Source organism: Ochotona princeps, chromosome 25, assembly GCF_030435755.1.
Source record: "Ochotona princeps isolate mOchPri1 chromosome 25, mOchPri1.hap1, whole genome shotgun sequence".
NCBI classification, from domain to species: Eukaryota; Metazoa; Chordata; class Mammalia; order Lagomorpha; family Ochotonidae; genus Ochotona; species Ochotona princeps.
The window spans coordinates 20,013,477-20,040,345 of NC_080856.1; the positions used below are offsets into that span (position 1 = coordinate 20,013,477).

Consider the following 26,869-nt stretch of genomic DNA (forward strand, 5'->3'; position numbering starts at 1 on the left):
GAGCTCCCGGCTCCTGGCTTTGGACTGGACCAGCTCCGGCCACTGTAGCCATTTGGGGAGAGAAGCAGCAGATGGAAGAGTCTGCTTACTTGCCAGCTCTTTCTCTCTCTCTCTCTCTCTATGCCTTTCAAATACAATAAACAGAATAATAATAAAAAAAGAATATAATTTGGAAATCCCAGGATTACAGGATTTTATGCCTTTTTTAGCCTAAAAAATAAGAATTGAAAACTACCTACAGTGACTGAGGAGTAAAGATAACTGGGAAGAAAAAAGCACAGGGAAACAGAGAAAGCGTATCCATCTCTCTCCGAAGACTGCTGTCCAGAACATGGTGCCTGGCCTGAGGCCCAGCTGGCACAACTCCAGGACCAGGCCCTTCCCCAGTGGTACTCCCCAGACAACCCCGACAGCAAATCGAAGCCAAGCAGCGGTGCCCACAAGAGAGGCCCCCTGGGAGCAGCTCCCAGAAGAAGAAGGTGGACCAAGGCACCTGAAGTCGCACCGCACACCCACTGCAACCGCCTTCAGGGAGAAGACGCTGGCCCTTTAAGCAGGAAGGGCCTCGCCGCCTCCAGGATGTCCAGCTTGGGGTCCAGGGAGCGGCCGAGCCCCTCCAGCACCATGATGGCGAACACAATTGAGGCAAAGTTGCTCTCCAGCTTCACCTGAAACAGAAAGCGGGTTTCTCTTAGCAACCGGCTGCTGAGGGCGGGGTCTCCAGGAGGACCACGGCACCCTGGGATGTGCTCGCATTCTCTCCTCGCCCCCAGCAGATCTCCCCACCATCTCGTCTACCTGCCCAACCTCCCATCTATAAGCAATATTAAGGACAAGTTCTGGAGACGTAACATGTACCTTTCTAGGGGTGTGTGTGTGTGTGTGTGTGTGTGTGTGTGTGTGTGTGTGAACTGAAAATAAGCAAATGAATATTCCACAGATAAACCAAAAACAGGACATTTAAAGGAGTGTCACTATTCAAAATCCACGGTCGGCATTTTTCAGACCTCACAAACTTTGACTTTGGTCTAGTGTGGCAGAGCCCCTTGGACTTGGCTTGGGACCCATAGAGGCTGTGCTGGACTGGCCCACGAACCTTGGCAGGCACGCCATGGTGTCTAGACCACAGAGGAAGCCACAGTGACAAGAAACAGAGTCAGGACTGAAACCGCGGATACCAGGAAACGGAAGGTTGACACACAGGGAAATCAAAACGAAGAGTTTCAATCTCGGTAAAGACCTTGAAGACTGCTGGGAGTGAGATGCTCTGACCCTGGAGAAGGCAGTGCGTTCCTAGCAGCATGAGCAAGTGCAGCCTGGCCACAAGCGGGTGGACAGCAGGCCTGAGCCACTAGGCTGTGGTGGGAGTACAGCCCTGGGCTGCAACGCCACTGTGACTGCCTGATTCTGAACCTGAGTGGCATATGGTAAATTATCTCTGAGTTGCTAACAACTACATACTTTGGTTTTTTTTTTTATTAGGTACTGGCACTGTGGCACAGTATGCTGGCACAGTACACCACTGCCTGTGATGCCAGCATCCCGTGAGTGCCAATTCAAGTCCCAACTGCTCCACTTCCAATTCACCTCCCTGCTAATGCGCTGGCATCCCTTATGGGTGCTGATTCAAGTCCCAGCTGCTCCATTTCTGATCCAGCTCTCTGCTAATGGCCTGGGAAGGCACTGGAGGATGGTCCAGGGCCTCAGGCCCCTGACTCACTCCCGGGGGGAGACCTGGAGGAAGAAGCTCTTGGCTCCTGGCTTCAGACCAGCTCGACTCTGGCAATTATGGCCACTCAAAGAATGAATCAGTGGATGGAAGAGTGTGTGTTGTGTGTGTCTTTTCTTCTCTCTCTGTAGCTTTCAAATAAAAAATGCAATATATATACCAAAAAGAATATGTATAAATGGCCAATAAGCTTATGAAAGCTGCCTAATATAACTAACTAATCAGTAGAGAAATGTAATCAAAACTACATTGAGATATCATCTTACATCCACTATAAAAAACAAATATTGGGCCCAGCACAGAAGCCTGGTGGTTAAAGTCCTTTCCTTGCATGCACCAGGATCCCATATGGGCACCAGTTCGTATCGTGGCAGCCCTGCTTCCCTTTCTACCCAGCTCCCTGCTTGTGGCCTGGAAAAGCAGTTGAGGACAGCCCAAAGCCTTGGGACCCTGCACCCACATGGGAGGCCCGGAAGAGGCTCCTGGCTCCTGGCTTTGGATTAGTGTAGCTCCAGCCGTTGCAGCCACTTGGGGGAGTGAATCATCGGACAAAGATCTTCCTCTCTGTAAATCTGACTTACAGATAAAAACGAACAAGTCTTAAAAAAAATAAAAACAAGTATTGTTGAGGATGTGGAGCAATCAGAAGCCCTGTGCACTTGGAGGGGATGTAGACTAGTACAGCTGCTATGGAAGAGTATAGAAGCTGCTCAGAAACTTGAAAGGGGTGGTGACTGCAGTGGTTAGGCTGCAGGTGGAGACAGTCCCCTGTCGTGCTGGAGTGCCCGGGCTTGAGACCTGGCTCCACTTCTGCGTGCCCTGGGAGGCAATGGCAATGCTCAAGCACTTGGGTCCCTGCCCCCCCAGGGCTTCCCACCTCCTGATCCTGACCTGGCCCAACCATGGCCACTGCAGTCATTTGAGAAGTAAACCAGCAAATTGAAGCGCTGCCTCTCAAACTTTCCAATAAAGTAAATTATAATTTCAAATAATCTGTAATTTTATATAATAAAATTAATTTATATATAATTTATTAAAGCTTACAAATAAATTTTAAAAAAATTAAACGGAAGATCTCAGGACCAGCGCTGTGGCACAACACACTAATCTCACGTTTTCAGTGCTGGCAGCCCAGATGGGTTCTGCTTCCAATCCTGGCTGCTCTACTTCTAATTCAGCTCCCTGCTTGTGGCCTGGGAAAGCAGTCGAGGACGCCCCAGAGCCTTGGAACCCTGCGCCTGTGTGGGAGACCCAGAAGAAGCTCCTGGCTATTGGCTTTGGATCGGCTCAACTCTGGCTGTTCTGGCCGTTTGGGGAGTGAACCAGTGGATTCAACCAGTGGATTTTGGGGGTGAACCAGTGGACATTTCATAAATGGGGTGCCCCGAGGTATGCCAAGGGGGCTCAGGACATACCTCCTCTGGCCACCTGGAGGCCCTGTGGGCTTAGCCAGGCTTGCTCAGGTCAGAGCTGGCAGGTGACAGGGCTGGACATGAGCCCCATCCCCCTGCTCCTACTGCGCTCCCCAGAGTTTGTGCCTGCTTCTTCCCAGGCATCTCCCTAGCGATGATTTCAGCTCTCCCCTAAGCCGAAGCTGATATTCAGACCATGTTTAAGAGCAAAGTTGGTCAAAATATTTGGAAGAAAGTTTTCACCAAAAACTAAAAAGTCCCATCAACGAAGCCATCTCTGGCTCTGGAGTGAGCGTCTGGGGCAGGCCTGGGCCTCGCCTGCTCTCGGCAGCCTGGATGGCCGTTTAACCTCTTCAGGGATCCACAGCACCATTTGTAGTCTCCACACCTATGGGACAGTCCTGAGAGCAAGCCAGCCACCGTGGGGCAGGCACCTGGCAGCTTCCAGCACACTCCTGCTGCGACCGCGGCGGGCATGGGGAGTGGAGTGGCAGCAGCAGAATGCCAGCTGCAGTGTCCAGCACACCCAGTCCAGCCCTGGCCCTGCCGCCCGCCTTCACGGCCCCCCTTCTGGAGGGTGTGAGCAGCACAGCGGCCTGCTCGGCCTCTTCATTCTGCGGCATGACGCTTGCTGAAAGGCAGCCTTGGTATTTTAGGATCAGACTGCACGACCTCAAGAGAAATAGCAGGAAAGGCCCTGTGAGGCGCCATATCTCTTCTCCACTCTTGCTCTGGTTTGCAGTACAGTTGGGGTGGGGGATCCCCCTAAGGCTTCCTGTGTCGAAGCTAAGTCATCATTGAGGGTCTGCAGGGCAGGGCCCTTGGGAAGCCTTTGGCTTTAGCAGTGCCCAGGACTGAATTCTGGTGGCTTTAGTTGTAAGGGAAGCAGAGTGCAGCTAGGCAGGCAGCCCCAGGTACCCTCACCCCTAGGGGACTCTGCCCACAGGAAGACCAGCAGCCCTTGGCCCTCCAGGGTCAGGAGCCCAGAGGAGCCTCTCTTCCGCACCACACTCCATCCCCACAGCCACACCCGGCAAAGGCCTAGGGGCAAGACCCCACATGAGGAGGCAACTCCCCCTTAGGAAGTACCCGGCTCTCAGGACTTCACCCTACTCCGGAAGCTGCCAAGTGTTGCACACCATTCACCCCTGTGAGCCCAGGAGGAAAATGCAGGAGAGGTTCGAGCCAGATAGCAGGTGCAAAGTCGCCGGAGTTTTTCTCCGCCCACCCACCTCAGGTACTTAGGCTGTACACAGCACACAGACACACAGACACACAGACTGTGTGGCACTGCTCCAGCTCTCCACAAAATGCTTCCAAGTTGGCTGAGGCTTCCACCCCAGACTTCCCCAGACGCGTCCCCTCCGACTGGGGCCTCACCCGGTGAGTCATCAGCAACTTGAAGACACTGGACAGAAGGCTGGAGACGTGAACCTGGAAAGCACAGGAAAGCTGAGCACACGCTGGGAAGCCTGCCAGGAAGAACCCACCCCTTCCATCACGCATACTGGCTCACACATGCACACGCCAGTGAGTGGGAATGGTACTACTGGACAAACTCCACAAAGGATTACACCTGACTCCCAGCCACGCCATCTCTCGCCCCCATCCACCCACAAAATTCTTTCTGAATAGATAAGGCTTGCAGCGCCAGTGAACACAGTGTACAGTTCGCCCACGGCTGCCAGTCTGGGCCATGAACGTGAGTTTGTTAAACGTGCCTACTACAGATGGGCTCTGGGTGAGGCCAAAGTAAGAGACAAGTGCCTAGGCCATGTCCCTCGGCTGCTCTTTGCTGAGTTAGCTGTCAGAGCAGCCAGCCCACCTACCATTGGGGGTTACAGCCAGAGCAGCCACCTATAGGACCCCTCTGGAGAACCAGGGGTTTCCCTGGTCTCCTCCCACCTGGAAGGTGGGAGAGTGGAAAAGAACCCTCCCACCCCCCACTGACTCTGGGCTCCTGCGGCCTCCTCCCCACAAGACGTCTCCTTGGGCCTGGGCTTTCCTCTGCCTGACACCTGCCCACCTTTTCCAGGGTGATGGTGTTCCTCCTGGCCTGGGTCACCAGCGCGGCCATCTCGGTCTTGAAGCCCTCCACGTCTCTGCACTCGCTGGCCCGGGCGTGGTGCAGGATGAGCTCAGCCACTCTGCGGCCCTGCAAGACGCAAGGGAAAGGGGAGCCGGGGAGTGGGCAGAGCGCAAAGCGAGCTTCTCAGCCAAACCTCCTTCCGTCTTGGCGGCTCCTCCACTACCGTTTCTGCCATCCTGGTTCAGGGTATTTGCTCTCTTCAATGTCTCCTCCTCCAGGAGCTTCCACCATGCCTCCCACATAGATGTGGGCCCCAAGGACTTGGGTCATCCTCAGCTGCTTTTCCCAGGCTATCAGCAAGGAGCTGGATTGGAAGTGGAGCAGCCAGGATTCGAACCAGGATCTGGTTCAAATATGGGATGCTGGTCTCACAGTGGCACCACTGGCCTTCCCAGCACACTTTCCCTCTGGCTGCAAGCAGGCTCCAGCTTCCGGCCGGCACCCTCTGCCTGGAGGCCTCCTTGGCTGACTTCTCCCCTGACCTCTGCCTTTTCCTGGAAAGAGCCAGCTCTCCTCGCCACCCAAGGTCTTGCTGCCTGGAGACCTGCCTGCCAGCACACCAGAGGATTTTCCCTCCCTCACCCTTGATGCAGCTGAATTCAGCACAAGCTCTGCTGCACCCCTCTCCTCTACGTAACAATTCTTTATCCCCCAAGGCCCCTCAGAAACACAGCAGAGGGTGGGAAACAATTCACCCTCCCCCACACCAGAGCCTCCAACCTGCCTTTCCCCATTCCCCCATTCAGGGTATGGTTTCTGGCAGGAAGGGCCCAGACAAGGGGCAGTCATCTTTTGATCAAGAAGCAACTGTTCTGAGACCAGCAAGCTAAGTCACTGCCTGCGAGGGTTAGAGTCCCAGCTACTCCACTTCCAATCCAGCTCCCACCTGTAAAGACAGCAGAGAGTGTGGTCCAAGAACCTGGGGACCCCTGCACCTATAGGTCCCCATCCAAAAGCCCCAGAGGAAGTCTGCTCCTGGCCCAATCCTAGCCCCAGTCACTGCAGTATCTGGGAAATAAACCAGCAGATGCAAGATTTCTCTGTCTCTCTCTCTGTCACTCTTCCCAATAAATAGTAAGCAAATTTAAACTTCAAGAAAATACATTTTAAATGAAGTTGTTGTTCATATCACCAACCCATGTGTTTACTAAAGAAGGAAGAGAAAGTTCAAGTCCCAGGACCGGCAGCACCTGGGAGGGAGGCTGCACCCCTGAGCTGCTTGGCCTGAGGCCACGCTCCTGCGAGTGGGGTGGCACAGCACGTTCTAATGATGACCCTGGGAAGGGCCTCATCTCCCTCTCTCTCACTCCACTCCAGCAGGGAGCACCTTGGCCACTGGGGGCATTCACAAGAGCGAGCGAGCTGAGTAGCTTCACGCCAAGGCAAAGACAGGTCACCACAGCCCAAGGGACTCAGCTTCAACCCTAGGGTCCCAGCACGCCTTACCTGCCCCATGACCACAGCCAAAAAAACTGCCCGGAAGTTGCTTAGGTCAGCATCGCTCAGCTCAGCCACAATGCCCGCGTCTAGCAGCACCAGGCGCAGCGGGTGCTGGGTGGCCGTGCCAGGCCCCATCCATGTGTTGAAAACGGCTACCTGCTGCGGCTGCACCTCCCGGCTCATGGAAGGTCTGTGGGCACCCTGCACCAGGATGTTCCCAGGGTGAAGGTCCGCGTGCACAAAGTTATCCACAAAGATCTGGGAAGAGAATAGCACTGCCCTTGGCCCAGTCCGCCACCCCCCCAACCCCAGCACCACTGGGCCACCAGCTGGGAAAGGCTCCCAGGCAACAGTGAGCTCCCAAGGGACCCCAGCACAAGACCTATCAAGTTCATTTCTGGTTTTATCTTTACTGTTGTCGCTCATTGTTCGGAAGTTCAGAATTTGTACAGGGACAAGCTAAGAAGACGTCTTCCAGAGGAACAAAACAGTTCCAAAGAGCAGATCAAAGTGCATTGCAAAAGACTTCTTACTTTACGATTTCAGTCACTGATACTTTGGATGAAAAAAGATAATACTCACTGGTTAAAGATTTCCCCCAAACCTCAATGCTCTTACGCCAGGGAACTGCATTTCTTGAACAATGGCTCATCAATCACACCTCCCCTCCACTGTCTCCCCAGCAGCCAAGAGCAACAAGGAGGGACCCTCACAGTGTGTGTACATGGCTCTTAGGTGCAGAACACAGCTCTGAAGAGCCTGCACAGGGGCTGGGAGGAAACGGCTGAGGGCCTACTGGAGAGCAGCCCCAGGCCCTGTGCTGGACCAGGAGGCAGCCATGGCTTGTGAACAATCTGCCCCTTGTGGGCAGCCAGTTGCACGGTCACAGAACCCACCAACAACCCTTGTACACAGGGCATGTGAGAAGGCCCAGGCAGGTGGAGGGCACTGCTGGCCGACAGGCTTTCAGGCACTCCTTCCAGCCAACACAGAGCCCTGGGCGCTAGCTCCAGTTCCCCTTTTGGACCCAGCCACGGTACCTTCTGGAACACCTAGTACCAGCGCTAAACTGGCTCCTCACAGACCTAACTGAAACCCAGCTCTACCCCCAAGAACCTCGCTGATCCAGGAGCTTCTGGGAAGGGGATTACAGCGCTGGAGGGACAGTGCCCTGAGCTCAGTGCCCTTCCTGTTAACCCGCGGGACTTTGCCTGCAAGCCCTGAGAACCTGCCCTCAATCCTCCCTCGCCTCCATGCCACCCTCCCCACCCACCGCCTCCCTTGCCCTCATCCCTCATTCCCCTGCTCTCCCACCACACAGGGGAGGGGGGCGCTCCCTCCTTGCATTCCCAGCCACTGCACCCAGGGCCTCTTCCTGCCCATCCAGCCCTTCACTCACTGTCTTCTGTCCTGATTGCCAGGAAGATCAGACCCCAGGCAGCCTCAGGTCTCCTAGCTGTTAGCTGCTAACAAAGCCAGGTTATTACTATGACACCTAACGGTGACTGCAAAGATGCTCTGGGGTCCCCTATGTCCTCTTATAAATACCCCGTCATTGAACCACCATGCTCAATCTCCAAAGCAGGCTTTCTCCACCCGGTGGTGGCTCAGTGCCTGGCCATCCCTCCTGCCCTGGCCATGCCCCCAGCATCCCTCATCTGCCCACCCAGTGGTGGCTCAGTGCCTGGCCATCCCTCCTGCCCTGGCCATGCCCCCAGCATCCCTCCTCTGCCTGCACTTTAACTCGAGCTGGCGCCCACATACTCACCATCTTCAAGAGCATGTTGATGCCCAGCCGTGCAATCGCCCTCTTCAGGTCACCAGGAATGCCCACCTGCTGGTAACTGGACACCGGCACGCTCTCCTTTGGGAAGGACAGGGGAAGACAGCCTTGCCCACCAGCCTTCCCCAGGGGTCTGACCCATCTTAGGACCCAAGAGGAAGCTGCCAGCTGCTCACAGACTTCAATCTCTTCACATTTCCCTTTCTAAACCTTCTCAAAGCACAAGTCTTGTGATTAACTGGAAAGGGAGCCTACCCGTGGAGCCAGCATTGTGGCATATAGCATGTAACACCACCACCATACGATATTGGCAGCTTATATGGGCACCAGTCCATGTCCCAGCTGTCCCGGTTCAGACCCAGCTCCTGCTAATGCCCTCGGAGAAGCAGCAGAGGATGGCCTAAGTGCTGGAGCCCCAGCGAAACATATGGGAGACCCGGAGGAAGCTCCTGGCTTTGGTTTCAGCCTGGCCTCATGCTAGCCATCATGGCCATCTAGGGAAGGAAACAGTAGATCTCTCGATTCTCTCTCTATGAAAACTGTCTCAAAATATTTTTTTTTTTTTAAAAAGAGGGAGGCAACGCAATGACTAAATTAGCTAAATCCTCCATCTCCACACATGGCATCCCTTATGGGCGCTGGCTCGTGCCCTGGCTGCTCCACTTCCAGCTCTCTGCTTGTGGCCTAGAAGGCCATGGGAAATGGGAGCCTGCACCCATGTGGCTCCTGGCTTTGGACTGGCTCAGCGCCAGTAGTTGTGACCATTTGGGGAGTGAACCAGCAGATGGAAGATCTTTCGTCTCTTTCTCTCTGTAAATCTGCCTTCCCAATAAAAATAAATGATTTTTTAAAGGCAGGAGGACAGGTAATGGGCAAGGAACCTACCCCCTTCACTAACAGAGAAGAGGTGTGAGGTGCTGCAGACAGCCAGGAGCAGGTGCTGGGAGAGCAACTTTCTGGTTAAGAATCAGCCATGGAGGGCCAGGAAGGAGCTCGACCCTGAGCCGGCAAGGGAGCAGGAAGGAGCGGGACACAGGAATGGAGGGGAGCAGGCACACACACTGTGGAGGGCTTCATCTGGTTGTCAAGACGATCCCTGGAGACAGTCTGGGATAGTAACACATACAAGAGTGAAAGCCCAGAGAGTCCACACAGACAGGGGTGGGTCACATCGCTTCCCTGGACCCCAGCCAGGTTACCTACCTAAAGAGACCATGAGGTGCATACTGACAGCACAATGCATCTTTTCTTATAAATCTTTTTTTTTTTTTTAATTAGGTCTTTCACATAGGTGCAGGGTCCCAAGGCTTTGGGCCATCCTCCACTGCTTTCCCAGGCCAACAGGGAGCTGGATGGGAAGTAGAGCAGCCAGGACATGAATTGGTGCCCATATGGGATCCCTATGCTCACAGTGGGAGGATTTAGCCATTGAGCCATCATACCAGGCCCAGCACAATGTTTGTTGAGTGCCTGCTCCATGCCTCGTGTTTTGTACTCATGGTTACCAGCCCTGGGGAAAAGCTGCCTCTGTGGCCTGTGCCCAGCTGATCAAGCAGCAGAGGGGCTTTCCAACAAAGTGCGAGACCATGTCCAGCCCTGTCTGCCACCTCCCAGCACACCAAAGCCCCTGGCTCCCACACCCAGTCCCCAGATGACCCGGCTGTGAGACAGGGCACAGCTTCCAGATGCTTACTTCATATGTTTCCACCAACACGTCCCTAGTGACAAACGGCCGCAGAGGGGTGGGAAACTTGACAGAGGTCACGTTACGGAAGTTGCGTTGGAAATGTTCTAGATTGTGAGCTTCATAACGCAGATCGATCTGGCGAGAAATGAAGAGGAAAGATAAGGGCTGGTGTGGGCACAGGGACTGCCCCCTCTGAAACGCCAGGCACGAGCTCCCCACCAGGCGTGCCTTCCTGCCAGCTTTCCCACAGAACCCCCCCACCCCAGCCCACTGTGGAGAAAACACCCTGCCAGTGCTTCAGACAATGGCTTAACCTGCCACACCACAAGCTAGTCCTAGACAGAGCCTTCCTAAATGCATTACTGCCCTTGTAAAAAGACCAGAGAACCACACCTCCTCTACCATGCCAGGACACAACCAAAAGACAGCCACCTACGTACCAGAAACTGAGTCCTCACCAGACATGAAATCTACCAGAGCCTTGATCCCCGGCTGCTTGGGTTCCAGAAGCAGGAAGGAAAAATTCCTGCTGTTTACACGCTGCCCAGTGTATGGAATGTTGCTGCTCAAACAGACTAACGGCTTTCTGAACATTATTCCTGGATTTGAAACCTTAGCGCCAATTTCTGCACTACCTAACAGGGGGCAGCAGAGATGCCTACTTGGAGCCCCAAGGACCCCTAGTGTCCGCCCCTCTATGCTATGTCCAGTCTCTACTCACCCAGACCTGGAACCAAAGCCAGGCTTTGCTGTAGAGGATGACGCGGCTGACTATTCTCATAAATTCAATCATCAACAGCCGAGTGATGCTACACATTCCACCATGCTGTCACCTTCTCCAGGGTACAGAGGAAGCCCCCTCGCGGTTACACTGGGCCCGTGTGACAGAAGCTTCGATCAGCAGATTGGGAACAAGTATTGATACCCAACAGTGCCTGACCCTCATCTCTTAGACAATCCTCCATCGTGTCTCTTCCTCCAGTTCTCAGAAGTTCTAGGCAGCACATGTTGAAGATGACAGGGCTGGGCCCAGCATGATGCTTCAGTTGGCTAATCCTCTGTCCTGCAAGCACCAGGATTCTATATGCGCACTGGCTCATGTCCCAGCTGCTCCACTTCCCAAACAGCTCCCTGCTTGTAGCCTGGGAAAGTAGTCAAGGATGGCCCAAAGCCTTGGGACCCTGCACCCGCATGGGAGACCCGGAAGGAGCTCCTGACTCCTGGATTTGGATTGGCTCAGCTGCAACCATTGCAACCACTAAGGGAGTGAACCAGTTGATGGATGCTCTTTCTCTCTGTCATTCCTCCTCTCTGTAGATCTGCCTTTCCAATAAAACAAAAAACAAACAAACAAACAAAAAAAAAACGGGGCCCAGTGCCTTGAATGTGTCAGGATCCCATATGGGCGCCAGTTCTAATCCCTGGCAGCCCTGCTTCCCATCCAGCTCCCTGCTTGTGGCCTGGGAAAGCAGTCGAGGACGGCCCAAAGCCTTGGGACACTGCACCCGCATGGAGACCCAGAAGAGGCTTCTGGTTCCTGGCTTTGGATTAGCTCAGCTCCAGCTGTTGCGACCGCTTGGGGAGTGAATCATCAGACAGAAGGTCTTCCTATCTCTCTTCCTCTCTGTATATCTGCCTTTCCAATAAAAATAAATAAATCTTAAAAAAAAAAAAAGATGACAGGGCTAACCTTGGGAGGAAACTGGGAAACCCAATAACAAAGGACTACTCCCTGTTCTCCACGCCGACCTGCACGGAACGTGGATATAAACAACAAATCTGCATGAAGCCACTGTGTTCCCAGGGTTTTTTTTTTTTTTTTTTTTAGATTTATTTTATTTTTTTATTACAAAGTCAGATACACTGAGAGGAGGAGAGACAGAGAGGAAGTGGAGCTGCCGGGATTAGAACCAGCGGCCATATGGGATCAAGGCGAGGACCCTAGCCACTAGGCCACGCTGCCAAGCCCCCCAGGGGTTTTTGTTTTACCAGCTAGTGCTACCTACCCAATGCATCCTACTCACTTCTCCTGGGAAATCATTCACGTAGTCGTTACTAAACAGCTGCCAACGGCAGGTGCTCACCTGTTGCACCATGAGCTTCTCAAATTCCTCCACAACCTCAGGCAAGCTAAACCACTTGATTCCTGGCAAAAGGTCAAGGGCTCGGCTGCCAATCTTCATCAGCCATAAGTCCATCTGCACCTGCGAGAGCAGGCCAGGGTGTAGCACCTGCCAGAACAAAGGGACAATGGGACAGGAGGGAACATGAGGATACCTCTGACCCAGCCAGGGCTGGGTGCCACCTGCAGGGGAGGTGGCAGCTTCCCAGAGCCAAGGGAACAAACACCCAAAGACAGAAGGCTCCAAACTCTCACTTTCCCCTCTTGGCCTATTTGCAGCTCCGCTTCCTACGCCAAGAAAACGGTGTGTTCATGTTGACACTTCAGACACCAGACAGTCAGCTGTGAATACACACTGAGCAACTGCAATCCAAAAACATGCAAGCTGGGGCCATCATTATGGTGTAGCAGGTAAAGCCACGACTTGCAACCGTCCCATCCTACCTGGGTCCTAGTTTGAATCCTGCAGCTCCACTTCTGATCCAGTTCCCTGCTAATGGCCTAGCAAAAGCAGCGGAAGATGGGCCAAGTGCGTAGGCCCCTGACACTCAAGTGGGAGACCCGAATAAAGCTCGTGGCTTGAACCTGGCTCAACCCTGGCTGTTGTAACAACCTGGGAAGTGAACCAGCAGATGGGAGACCTTTCTCTCTCCTTCTCCATAACTCTACCTTTTAAATAAATCTTTCAAAAAAAGAAAATATGCCATCTGAAATGCTCAAAACTGAAAGTTTTTGAGCATCCATGTGATGTCACAGCAGAAAACGTCACACGTGAGCTTATGGGTCAGCTCACAGCCAAAATACAGGTGCCTTAAAAAGATCACATAAAATCACCTTCATGCTATGTGCTAAAAATGTTAATGAAACAAACACATTTCATCTTTAGATGTGGGTCGCATCCATAATATAAATGCAAATAATCCAAAACTTAAAATGAAGAATCCACAACATTTCTGGACGTGAGCATTTTGGATAAGGGCTGTTCACCCTGTAAAAGAAAGTCAGCATGGGGGTTGGGGCCCTCTCTGAGAGGGGATGCTCAGTGGGTGGGTGGGTGGGTGGGTGAGTCTGGTGGGAGACACCCAGTGCTTACCTTCACCGCCACTGGAATGAGGTGATCCCGCTCCCACTGAAGGCCAGGGTCCGGAGCCTCAGACCTGCCTGCACTGGGTCCCACCAGGGCAGCTTCAGGGAGAAGCAGCTTTTCCAGAACCAACTGGTCAGCAAGATTCCCTGGAGGTTTCCAGCCCTTGCCCAGGTGTCCAAAGAGCTGCCGCAGCGCCCCCAAGGCTCCTGCTTTGGGGGAGGGTTGAGGGTTTGCGCTGTTCTCAGCCAGTAGTGCCGGGTGAGCATAGGCCTTGTACACTTGGGCCACGCACCCGGAACCCACAGGCTCCTGGTGCTCAAAGAAGAGGGTGCTGGCCCAGTGCTCCCCAAAGGCCTGCTGCAGGATGCGCTCTGTGTGAGCCCACGCGTGGGGCGCCACCTGCACGTGCAGCTTAGAGAACTGGGCACAGAAAGCCTGGGAAAAGAGATCTCGCCGGGTGCTGGCCCACTGGCCCAGTTTGATGTACGTGGGGCCCGAGGTCTCAGTGGCTTTCAGAAGCAGACGCAGCCAGAGGGCAGAGACACCAGGAGCAAGGTAGGTGAGGGGGTACAGTAGCAGGAGGGGGAAGAATTTCATCAAGAGGGCGCAGGCCCGCAGCCAGACTCGGACTTGCAGGAAGATGTGGCCGATGCTCCCTGCTTGGGAGACCCTCTCCCCGGTCGGCACATTTTCAGCCAGACCACTCCAGCGTGCCTTTTTCTGACACAAGCCGCCAGAGGCCCCCGTACCACAGTCTCCATTCACTGAGATGACTTTGGGCAAAGTGCCCAGCAAAAGCCAACAGAGTCTAGTATTGCGAGCGCAGCCAGAGGGTCTCAGCTCCTTTCTGAGTTCAAAACATCTTAGGCGTGACAAGCAGACCTGGACAGACAAGCGCCAAGGAGCCACCATCCCCGCGCCCCGGGCCCAGGGAGCCTGGCTGAACTCAAGAGACGGTCATGGCGCTGTGGACGCTTTGACAAGGCTGAGATGGGCCCGCAGCCCCAGCGAGTTCCCGCAAAGGCTCGGGCCGCCTTCAGCGCGCTGTCCCGGCTGGCAGGAAAACTGTCCTTCTCACCCACCGCTCCTGCCGCTGCGCCTGAAGCGGACAGAGCCCGATGGAGGGTGGAGCGGGAGTAGCCGACACCCCCGCGAAGTCAGATCCCGGCCCAGAGTGATGTGCGTAAAGTGGCCGCGCAGGCAGCAGGGTCACCGTGCGCCCCAGCGGCCCCACAGGACCAGACCGCCGGGGTGTCCAGGCAGGGGACCCGGAACTCAGCGCCACGCGCGCCCACCCAAGTCGCAGACCGAGGACGCCCTGGCGGGCGTCCGGTGGAGAGGCCGGGTATTGCGAGCCGGGGAGGGAGGTGCTGGAAGCCGGGGCAAGCCGGGTACAAGAGGAGCGTCGGAGGGTCGGGCGCCCGGGCCGCTGGGTCGGCGTCTTCCGGGAGCGCCCGCCCATGCGCCGAGGACCCGCCTCTTAAAGAGAACGCGACGTGAACCCGGTGCCTGGATCCTGGATCTCGGATTTAGCAGCCTGGCTTGAGGGTAGATTTTGAATACAGGTCTGCTTTTCAACGGGTGCCACCATCCCAGCACTTGCCACCTGATGCCATGGCAAAACCCAACTAGCCTGCACTTACTCTGGCTCATGCATGTACCAATGGATATGGTCACTGACTCTTGTGAGCATCAGCGGGTGCTGGAGTCTTATCTGGCACGCCCCAGACCCAGCCCACACTCATGCTGAGGGATACTGTAGCCATGCCCAATCAGGTTGGCCACCCCAATTCTAGTTATCACACTCACCAGTGGGAACCACAGCCAAGTAGGGAACATCCCCTTAGCTTCCTGACAAGACTCGCAGCCAGCCACAGATCTTGTACATGCTGGTGGATGCTCTGTCCGTGCCTGGCATAACCCATCACCCAGCTTGACTTCTGTCATCAGATGCTGCAGCCCTGCCCAGCCTGGCTCCACCTGTCCCAGCCCCAGCTCTCACTGGTGGGTGCTGCAGCCTAGCCCTGCCCAGACTGTCCATTCCTGACTTTCATGCAAACTGGTAGGTGTGTTAGCCTAGCCTAGCTCAGCATGGCCTGCACCCTATCCTGGCTCCTGTGCACACCAATGTGCTATTGTTTTGCCTGGCCCTGCCCAGTCCACCCCCCGGAGCTAACCCACACAAGTGAAGTAGCCCTGCCTGACCTGACCAACACACAACTCTGGCTTGTCAGTGGGAGTGATAGCCTACCAGGGGATTTTCTCAAGTTCCCTGACCAGGCCCACTCCCATACCCAGGTCTTATGCATGCTAGCAGGTGCCAGGCACTCCCACGGCGCAGTCTGCCCCCTAGTGTCAGCCTTTGTGTGTGCTGGCGGATAATGCAGCCTGGCCTACCCCGCATCCAATTCTTGGGTGAACCTGCAGGCACAGGAACCTGGGCCAGCCCTGTCTGTCCCTAGTCCCAGTGCCCATGAATGTTGGTGAGTTCCACAGCCATGCATAGTCATGTAGGCCTTGTCGACAGCTGGGGCAACTGTCCCATTTCTTATCTAATTTACCTGCTAATGCACCTGAGGGCAGTGGATAATGCTCAAGAACTTGGGACCTTGCCACCCATGTGGGAAACCGGAATGAAGTTCCTGGCTTCTGACTTCAGCCTGGCTCAGCCCTGACAACATCTATCTGTGAAGTGAGCCGACTGAAGGAAGAGTCTCTCTCTCTCTCTATCTCGTTCCCTCTCTCTCTCTCTCTCTCTCTCTCTCTCTCTCTGTTTGACTTTCAAATTAATAAGTCTTGGGCCTAGTGTGGTTGCCTAGCAGCTAAAGTCCTCACCTTGAACGCACCCGGGATCCCATATGGGCGCCGGTTCTAATCCCAGCTGCTCCACTTCCCATCCAGTTCCCTGCTTCTGGCCTGGGAAAGCAGTCGAGGATGGCCCAAAGCCTTGGGACCCTGCACCTGTGTGGGAAACTTGGAAGAGGCTTCTGGCTTCTGGCTTCGGATCGGCACAGCAGCAGCAGTTGTGGTTACTTGAGGAGTGAACCATCGTCTCTCCTCCTCTCTGTGTATCTGTCTTAGTAATATAAATATACAAAGGGACAGTGGTCTAGCACTCCTAGCCATACTCTCTGCAGCAGTAGGTCTTGACTTGATGGCTGCTGCTGCCCTGGTTTCACTCCTGCCCTCTTGTAACTTGGGACCAGCCAGAGAAAGACAAACATCTTCAAACCCATTACATCAGATACTGACCACTTTCAGTTGGAGTTCACCTGTGTTTTTCCTCCTTTGGGTGGTCTTTTGACAGTTTTCACAAAGCCTTCTACAGCATGCAAAATGAGGGCTTGAGTTGCAGTGAATAAGGTTAAGCTGCTGTCTGCAGTGCCAGAATCCCATATAGACATTGGTTCGAGTCCTGAATGCTCCAATTCCAATCCAGCTCACTGCCAATGTGCTTGGAAAAGTAGCAGAGGACAGCCCAAGTGCTTGGGCCCCAGTCATCTCTGTAAGAGAGCAGGATAAAGCTGCTGTTCATTGCAACCAATGGGGAGTTAACTAGCAGATGGAAGATCTGTATCTCTGCCTGCACTTCTTTCTTTGTAGCTCTGCCTCTGAAATAAACAAAATACTTTCTTAAAGATTTACTTATTCTTCAACTAGAAACGCAGATTTACAAAGAGAAAGAGATACAAAGTCCGCTGACTCACCCCCCAAGTGATCACAATGACTGGAGCTGAGCCGATCCGAAGCCAAGAGCCAGGAACTTCTTCCGGGTCTCCCATGCCGGTCCCAAGGCTTTGGGCCGTCCTCGATTGCTTTCCCAGGCCACAAGCAGGGAGCTGGATGGGAAGCAGGGCCTCTGGGACATGAACTGGTGCCCATATGGGATCCTGGTAAAATCAAGGCGAGGATTTAAGCCACCAGGTTATCACGGCGGCCCCTCAAAATAATTTTTTGAAGACTTATTTATTTTATTGTAAAGTCAGATTTATAGAGAAAAGGAGACACAGAGACAAAGATCTTCCATCTGCTGGTTCACTCCCCAAGTGGCTGTAATAGCCAGAGCTGAGCTGATCCAAAGCCAGGAGCAAGGAGCTTCTTCCAGGCCTCCCATACAAGTGCAGTCCCAAGGTTTTGGGCCATCCTCGACTGCTTTCCCAGGCCAGAAGCAGGGAACTTGAGGGAAAGTGGAGCACCTGGGATATGATTTGGTGCCCATATGTGATCCTGGTACATGCAAGGTGGGGATATAGCCACTAAGTTACCACGCTGGGCCCAACATAATAATTTTTTTTTTAAAGATTTATTGTTATTGGAAAGCCGGATATACAGAGAGGAGGAGAGACAGAGAGGAAGATCTTCCATCCGATGGTTCACTCCCCAAGTGAGCGCAACGGCCGGTGCGCGCCGATCCAAAGCCGGGAACCTGGAACCTCTTCCGGGTCTCCCACGCGGGTGCAGGGTCCCAATGCATTGGGCCATCCTCGACTGCTTTCCCAGGCCACAAGCAGGGAGCTGGATGGGAAGTGGAGCGGCCGGGATCAGAACCAGTGCCCATATGGGATCCCGGGTGCGTTCAAGGCGAGGACTTTAGCCGCTAGGCCACGCCGCCGGGCACTCAACATAGTAATTTTTACAAACGGAGTGGAAAATGATGGTTAGTAGTTTCCTGTTCTTAGTTTGCTTCAGGTTGTTATTAAACTTTTGTCCCACTAGGTGGCACTATTTACTTGTCACCGACAACCTAAGCGCTTCGGGTTCCCAGGCTTCCCACCCTTCATCACGCAACGCACACTCTCCCGTGGCTGGGAAGGAAAGAGATGTTGGGCCACCTGGCTCTGCTTCTCTCTTCACAGAAGCCACTTCCAACTACTTTAGCATGTCCAGGGAAGCATTGTTACCAGGCAATTGTGATGTAGGGCTGGGATTAGTTCAAGTCTCCTGGGAAGGGATAGGAAGGGGATTTGGCGCAGTAGTTAGTGAATTTTGGGGGGATGCGGGAGTGTTTGGCATAGCAGTTAAGGTGACACTTGGGACCCCCCCACACCTCACATCCAAATGCCTAAGTTTGACTCCCAACTACTCTGCTTTCAACCCAGCTTCCCGCGAAGGCACACCCAGTGTTCATGCACCAGGTCCCTGCCAACCCCACGGGGCCTTGCACTGAGTCCACAGCACCTGGCTCTCACATAGCCCAGCCCCAGCTGTGCTGAACATCTAAAGAGTGCTCTCTCCAATTCTCTTTCAAATAAATACATTTTTAAAATAAAATCCTTAAAACATTTTAAAAATGTGTTTGAAAAGCTGAGACAGAGAGATCTTCCACCCACCGGTCATTCCCCAGATGTCCGCAACAGCTAAGCAGAAGCCAGGAACCTTTCACGCCATCTGGGTCCCCCTGGTAGATGACAGGGACTCAATTACTTGGACTATCACCTGCTGCCTCTGGGAGGCGCATAATAGCAGGACCTGGAATCAGTAGTGGAAGTGGGAGTCGAACTCAGGCACTCTGGGATGCAGATGTCCAAGCAGCATCCTAACCACTGCACCAAAGCCTGCCCCTCAGTTTCTGCCGCTCTGGACAGGGTAAGTTGTGTGTCGGTGTGGGTGTAGCAGCCGCTTTGGCCTCTGTCTACTTGATGACACAAATACCCCCGTCTTAGTCCGTGCAAGCTGCTGTGACAAAACATCAGCACAGACTGAAGGAAGGACGTGGGAGGAGCGTCACAGTCCTGGAGACTGCAAGGTCCCAGCTCCAGGGGCGAGCGTGGCTGCGCTCTGGTGAGGGCCCATTTCTGGACTGTGGACGTCTCACTGTGTCCTTGCATGGTGGGAAGCAGGCAAGAGATGCTGCAGCCTGCGTTCTAAGGGTCTAGCCCAACCCCCCAGGCTCTGCTCAGGACCCGGTCCCCTCCCGAAGGGTCCCATCTCCTAGAACCAGGAACTGCTGGGCTTAGCTCCTTGTGCAAGACGGGTCATGGCCAAGACCCCTCGTTTCCTCCTGTCCTCCCCTCCACACACACACTGTTTCTTCAGACTAGAATGCAAGGGAAGAGGATCCTGGCATCCCCTTCCCTGCCCCTCGCCAGAGCAGGCTCCAAGCCAGAGTGCCTCCCATGGAATGCTTGTAAGACTGAGTTCCTGAGTCCCTGCCCAGACCTCCTTCCCCACCCCACCCTTGCCTCAGGATCCCAATGGCAAGGTCCTTCTATCTTCTTCCTACATGCCCAGTGCGATTATCAAGCAAATACAAAGCTTGAGAAGACAGGTCCCACCCCGCTCGCAGACCTACCTTGCTACACCCACCAGCCTGAGAAAGGCAGGTCCTGGCACATTTCCAGCTCCAGGCTGACCACCTGCGTCTTCAGAACATTGTAGAAAGCAGCAGGCTAGGGGGTGGAGATGGTGTGGGGGGCGGGGGGCAGTGCAGGGGTGTCGCTGTCCCGCAGCGATGGACTTGGTGCACGGAGCCGATAATAACACGCGTGGACCCCTGACTGATGGTCAAAAGCCGAGGTTTATTAGTAGCATCAGACTTTATACTCTGAGGGTCATATAGGATAAGGGAGGAAGTGCTGAGCTTATCAACAAAACCATTAATGCTTGTTTGGAACTCCTTTTGTCTTGTATATTCACCAGGTGTTCTCATATACATATGCAGATGATATCCAATAAGGTATACAAAAGGTAGCCATTTGGTTATTCTCCTCCAAATATTATCCAACCAACTGTAGTCCTGTGCTCACTGACCTTTTCGGGTCACAATGTCCTCCTACACAGGGGGATTCATCTTGGTCCCTTGGCTGGGGGAGCTCGCTGTCCCCTCCCTTTCCCCTTGTTGCTGGGGACTTGAGTTTCCTCCTCAGGTCTCTGTGGAGAACTTTTTTTGGCAGGTCGTGTTCCACCTTGTGGCTTTTTTCTGAATGGGCTGCTCCAGCTGCCCTTGTCACAGTGCCAGAGGATTAGCCGTGCACCTGTGTTAACAGAGGGTTGGCTGGGACATGCCCCATCCCTTCCTTCTGCCTGGGAGGTCTGTGTGTTGCCCACCAGGGCCTGTACCTTCCTCGTTTCTAAGGCTTGGCCTGCAGGCTCAGCCTGCTTGGGCTCCGCCAGCGGGGAGGGCTGTACTCGTTTCTCTCCAGGCTCCTGCCTCACACAGATAAGCATTGTTGGTAAAGGACACACAAAGTGGTAAAGAGATGTACTCACAAGGTGGGCCAGTGAACACACGCACGTGGACAAATGGGCATCGTGAGTAGCCGGAGGGAGTGTCCAGAGAGGAAGATAGATAGGGAGGGGAGACAGGGCCTCTAAGCATCACCTCCAGCTGTGGTTTGGGGAGAAAGAGCTCCTCCTAGCTGTGAGGCCCTTTTATGAGGCGCGGGGTGGGGCCTTTTCTGACAGGCAGCAGCCACCTGGGAATCCTAAGGCATCCCTACAAGTTCCACATGGAGCTCAATAGCCATGTTTTCATGGTGTGCTGCTTAGGGACCTGCATGAAACAGAAGCAGCCTGTGAAGGGGGCATTTTGACTGAGTGAGGGGAGGAGGAATGATACAATCATCTATGGGGCTGTGACTTCCAGTCCACCTGCCTAGCCCGCGTCCGAGAGAGCTCCAGGTGAGCTGTGTAAGGCAGCCATGCCACGGGACACCACCTGTAGGAGTGGAGCCAGAATAGGCACAGCCAGTGGCTTCTAGGGTCTCTCTACCCGAGAAGCTGTAGCCGCAGGCACTGAGGGCCCATCTAACCTCATTCTCCCCACCCCCAGAAACCTGACACCAGAAGGTAGGAGGTGCTGACTTGTCCCAAGCCAGGCTGCCAGCTAGGGCAACCCCTACACTCTCTCCTGGTTTACCTTTGGCCAACGTTCTACATTCTCATTCTGAGGTCTTTGTGGTGACTCAGCCCATGAAGCAGCTTCTTGCAGCACTGTTAGCCCGTATCACAGCGCTGGTTTGAGTCCCAGCTGACCTGTTTCCCATCCAGCTCCTTACAAATGCTGCAGAAGATGGCCCAAAGTGGGAGACCTGGCTGGAGTTCCAGGTTCCTGGCTTTGGCTTGAAATGTAGGAAGTAGTCAGACTTTCTAGAAAAAGTTCTCCCAAGCAAGGTGTGGCTTCTGAGAGGCAATGCAGGAGTTATCGTCATTTGGTGGTCTAACGGCTGAGATGGGACCAGGGTGGACTTCTGTTGGGGGAAGTGATCAGGCAAGCTAGGAGTCCCTGGGTACCATGCCTGGCTTCCAACCTTCCATGATCAAACTCTCCGGTGGAGACCAGCATTGTGGTGTAGACCTCCAGCATCCCATAGAGGTGCCAATTTGTGTCTCAGCCTTTCCACTTCCCATCCAGCTCCCTGTTGAGGCACCCGGGCAAGCAGCAGAAGATGCCCAAGTCCATGGCAGAAGAGCCATCTTGCCAGCCAAGAGGTGAAGAACAGATCGTAGTGACCCAAGGGTAGGGAGCAGATCTTACAGGGAAGGATTGAGTCCCAGATGCCCAGAGGAATTGCATGCCAGTACCTGCCAGGGTGGAGCAGCCACAGGGATGAGCTCACTGGTTAGACCCTGACCCAGAGACCTGCTCCACAGTGGGTGGCAGTACCCTCAGTCAATGCCATTCATGAACATGGCATGGGTTGACCCAAACAGGCCTGGGTCTGTGAACGCTCAGCTAAGACACATGACCTCTTGGAGCTCAGCTTTCCCATCCAGAAAATGGTAGGGATGAGTTCTGATGGCTCTGGGATGTGGGGAAGACCTGAAGCAAGGCTAGATAAAAGTCGATGTGCAGCTTCCAACAGGGCTTTGGAGGCAGCGAGACACTGTGGGGAGAAGCCCTAGGCTGTTGCTCAGGCTCTGCCCCTGTGTTGATGGGGCCCCTGCCTTCTTCAGCCCCACAGTCCTGCTCCCTGCCAGCTGGCTGACAGCTGAGATGAAGGCAGCCCGCTAAGAGGAGGCCTTGACCTAGAAGGGGAGGAAGGCAAGGGGAAGTTGAGCTCTCCTAGGGCTTGGAGGAAAACCGCTGCTTCCCCTTCCCCAATCTGACATGCCCAGCATTCAAGGGGAGAACAGAAAGAGGCGGTGAGCAACAGCAAACCTTAGGCGGCAGGAGTCCTCCCGAGGGGTCAGCGCGCAACTTCCTGATGAGCTGAACTTAATCATCACAGTGACGCGAGCTGGTCAGCACTGTGGCTATCCCTGCCTTAGACCCGATTCACAGATCTCAGAGAATGAGCAAAATCCCCAGCTAAGGGGATCACATTTTTTCCGTTCCTCAAACCTCAGACCCTCAGTCTATACAGATGATCTATGAAACCCATTTATGCAACACGATCCTTCCATTTTTTTTCTCCCTCCCAGAACTGGCTTCTCTCCTCTCTCTCTATCTCTCTCAGACTTACTGATTTATTTGAAAGGCAGGGTTACAGAATGGGAATGGGATGTGGCAAGAGAAAACAATCTTCCGTGTGCTGGTTCACTCCCTAAATGACCCCTAGTGGCTGACGCGGGCCATGACCTTCATCCCTAGTGGGTGCAGAGGCCCAAGACTTGGGCCATCCTCCACTGCTTCTCCAGGCACATTCGCCAGGAGCAAGACTGGAAGTGGAGCAACCAAAACTCAAACCAGAGCCCATACTGCTTAACCTGCTTGCCCTCAGCTGCTTTTTTAATGTATATTTTTACTTGGAAGGCACAGGAACAGAGAGGGAAAGACAGATCTTCCATCCACTGGTTCACTGCCCAAATGCTTGCAACAGTCCGTGCTAGACTGAAGCTGTGATTCTGAAATTGCCTCTGGGTCTCCCACATCCACGGCAGAGACCCAAGCGCCTGAGCCATCATCCACACATCTCAGGATGTGTGTCAGTCCACGTGGGATTCCTATATGGGGTACAGGTGTCCCTAGGGACATTTGAACCCCATGTGCCCCTACCCTAAGCTTTTCTCTCCACCTCTCCGCCCTCCTACCTAAGTGCTCAGTCTCCACTGTCCTCAGGCACAGAGCTCCACCCTCCTGGAAGGCTCTGAGCTGCACACAAGAGCGCCTCTCCTTCCTGCAGAGGCTGGCCTGGTGCCTCCTCCAACACCTGTACGGCAAGGCTGCCAGATCCTGCTCCTTGTCACTACTGCCTCCCACACTCAGAAGCTGTTGTGTTCAGCATCACATTCAAGCCCTATGCTGTGGCTATGTGCCCCGATGCCCCCAGTGGTCAGCTGTTCTGCACATCCTGTGAGTCTCACCTCCGAGAGACCCCTCCCTCCACACTGAGCAGTCCCCTCCTTCCCTTCCGCACTCTGCCTGCACCTGCCCAGATCCACTCAACAGTTTCCCAAAAGCACAGCTCCACCAACGTCCTGCAAAGCCAGGACCCATATTCCCGATTCACTTCCAGGCAGAACTGAAGCCTGCAAGTGTATTCCTGGACTGGGTGTGCCACGCAGGTGGAGGCTGGGGACATTATAAAGTTACTTCCCTCCCCTGTCCCGGCTCTCTTCCCCCCTACCCCCTTCCCAGACTTCAGCACTTATATTGCCTGTCTCGGAAATGTCATTACCCTGCCACACTGCAAGCTGCTTAGGGTAAGGGTCTTGCCAGATTCTGTCTGGGGTGCCCCAGGTCCCAGCCCCATCTCATAAATGTGTCAACTGCTTGGAGTTACAGCCAGGGCAAGGACAAGCAGCCCCTTCCGTCCAGGTCTCAGTTCTGGACCAAGCCCATCACACCACTTGATCCCCCCCCCACACACTTTCCGGGTGTGCTGTGGGATAGTACACGGTGGTCTGCCTCGAGCACAGAAAGGGTTAAACCACCATCTGCCCCGCCCCCTCCCCAAATCTCTCCATTCCTACCACCCCCCAACCCCAACAGGCAAGGGGCGAGTCCGGCAGAAGGTCCTGTTTACCGCGCTCGGCTCGAGGCCGGGCCCTGGGAGAGGGGTTGCCGTGGCAACCGGCCGGGCGCCCGCCAGCTGCGGATTAGCTCACTGGAGCCGGCGTGATGGGTCGGGAGGAGGGGGCGCGCGTCACGCAGACGGCGGCCACCGCGAGGGGAGGAGGACGCGCCGCCCGGCGAGCGTGCGCTCCGCTGGCCGGGAGGGGAGGCGGCGGGCACCCGACGGGAGCGCGCGCGTCGCGGGGACCCCAAGGGCTCGTCGACAGCCGGGCCAGGCCCGGCGGACAAAGGCGCGAAGGGCGGCGGGCCATGGCGCCCCCGGCCCCCGCCGCCGCCCGACGCCCCGGCGCGCGCGGGCGCCCCCGAGATGTGCCCCGGAGCCCGCGAAGCCCCCGCCCGCGGAGAGGTAAGGCCGGGCCCGGAGCTACGGGCTGGGTGGGGGAAACGAGCAGGAGTGGGGAGGCAATTGGGGAGGAGACGCTTGGGGCGGACGGAGAGGAAACGGTCGAAGCGGCTGAAGCTGGGCGCGGATCGGAGGGAAGTGGCTGTGTAGACCGGAGACTGGGTTCCCAGCGCGCGGCCTTGGGGACCCTGGAGCGCCGTCCTGTCGGGCGCTGCAGCTCGGCTCGCCGCACCCCAGCGCAATGGGAGCGCGACCTCCTTCGCTGCCGGGGCAGGGGAGCTTCTAGGCTGAGGCGCGAAACTTTCACCCGCGCCTGGGGAACCTGCAGGCATGGAGCACGGCCCCATTCTACGCGCGTGGGGTCCCCAGGGGCGTGGATATTGCGCGTACGTGTGTTGGCTGTGGGGTGTGAGTGGCCTTTGAACAACCGGACCCCTGCCCCCATTGCTAATGCGGGCAGAACTTGCAGTCTCGGCTGTGTGGGGTAATTGAATAATCTTGTTTCTTCCAGTTTTCTCCCAAGGACCGAGTTGCGAGCCTAGAGAACCCAGGGGAAATGTCTTAACTACACAGGATATAATCACATTTAGGGGGCGTTCCAGAGAACTGGAATCAGGCCACGGAGTACAGCCAGCTCCCAGGAAGGAATCTTGTTCTGAGGGGCGGGGACAGGAAGCTGGGCGACCCCCACCGCCAAGGGGCGGAAGAGATTGGGGCAGTGGAGCTGCAGCTGGTGCGAGGGTTGTCACCGCTGACTTGGGGCTAGACAGTGTCCAGACGCCTTAGGGCTGTGACTGCCACCGCCTTGGGGTGGCAGAGGGCTAAGTGGTGACAAGGGTGGCAGTGGATGGTCTACAGTAATCTTGTCATTACACTATCACTTTCTCTGGTTCCTGCCTGCAAGAACTGGATCTCTGCTCCTCATATCGCTCAAACAGCAGCTATACCCAGGGTGCAGTTCAGAGTCTTTGAGGTTGGGCAGCTTGGGAGGGGGCAGAATTCAGAGTTGAAGTCAGGGACCAACAGAGTGTTTTTTAAGAAAGGCAAAGGGAGGGCTGACAGAAGGGGCTGGCGTGCTCGTCGATGGTTTGAAGCCTGCCAGTGCTGTGTATACACACAGGTGCAAGGCCCTCTTCCAGGAACCCTCCATCCAACAGCATGATGCAAGATGAAATGAAAGCCAGGCCTGGTGGGCCTGATTGTGAGTGCAACATGCCATAGAGCTAAGGCACCTTAGGGTGGAATGGGGTAAGAGATGGGGGGCGGCAGGTCTCCCAACTGCAGGAGACCTAGGCCTGAACCTGGGAGACCTCTTCAACAAGAACACAAAGCAGGCAAGAGGTTGTTTCCTGCCCGCCAAGTGACCAGGAGGGCTGGGAGAGGCAAGGGTGGGGAGAGTTCGTGGTGGTTGCAGGCTGCAGAGGGGTGTGTGTGTAGAGGTGAGGCTGCACTGGCAGAGGGAAGCAAGAATGTGTGAGTAGGGGGAGCTCCTGGGAGCAGGAGGGGTAGGTAGGCTTGGCCTGGTTCTTAGAAAGTCCCCTCTGCTTGTTGGCTAGAGCTTTGGAGCACACAGCCAAGGCTGCTCAGCACCCTGCACCCACCCCACATCACTGATGGGTGGGATGGGTGGGATGATGGCAGCAGTAGGCAGGCTGCAGGGGACGGAAGTGTTCTGGGGCTCAGGAGATAGGCCCTGGTGACGAGTTTGGGCACAGGGTGAGGTGACTCAGACTGAATCCAGCTATTGAAGTGCCCTGGAGAAAGCAAAGCTGAAGGAATAGACATTCTGAATGGCCTGACTGGAGCCGATGACGACACTTGGACCACGCATTTGGCTCCAAGTTTTCTGGCAGCTTAGGGGCAAACAAAAACACACTAGATTGCATCGTTTTGGATTTTGGACAACAGAAAGCATACAAATTAATTTCCAGAGCAAACTTTTTCCTGGAATGGAACTCAACTGGGAATTTGTCATGTGGAACTTTATGTAAAGACTGAATGAGGAGTAACACGGTGGAGGGAGAGGGGAGTCTTCATTGCATAAACAAACAAAAAAGATAAGACCAAAAAAAAAACCCTTCATTGTCAGTGTTCCCAAAGATGGGAGGAGTCAGCTCACGTGACTGTCATGTGACTGGTTTCCTGTGTGATGCGGGCAGTCAGGGCTTGATGACTTGGCCATGGTGCAGCCTGGCTGTCAGCTGAGGGTGTGGGCAGTTG

The 26,869-nt window shown here is 54.8% G+C and overlaps 2 protein-coding genes across 3 annotated transcripts in view; one reads left to right on the forward strand and one right to left on the reverse strand.

The window, feature by feature from the left end:
- Positions 1–326: 326 nt before the first annotated feature.
- ADCK2 (aarF domain containing kinase 2) lies at positions 327–14,661 on the reverse strand. The gene is made up of 8 exons (XM_004594469.2): positions 13,356–14,661; positions 12,225–12,371; positions 10,147–10,275; positions 8,439–8,534; positions 6,677–6,928; positions 5,168–5,296; positions 4,522–4,575; positions 327–668 (listed from the first exon to the last, which is right to left on the reverse strand). Exons 1-8 carry the CDS (start codon positions 14,259–14,261, stop codon positions 528–530), a joined length of 1,854 nt encoding a protein of 617 aa, XP_004594526.2. The 5' UTR covers positions 14,262–14,661; the 3' UTR covers positions 327–527.
- A 9,731-nt stretch (positions 14,662–24,392) lies between these two features.
- DENND2A (DENN domain containing 2A) overlaps positions 24,393–26,869 on the forward strand; it is a 72,820-nt gene continuing 70,343 nt past the window's right edge. For both annotated transcript variants that reach the window (XM_058681371.1, XM_058681372.1), the window contains exon 1: positions 24,393–24,652. The gene's annotated coding sequence lies outside the window, so the exon portion shown is untranslated. The remainder of the gene's footprint in view (positions 24,653–26,869) is intronic.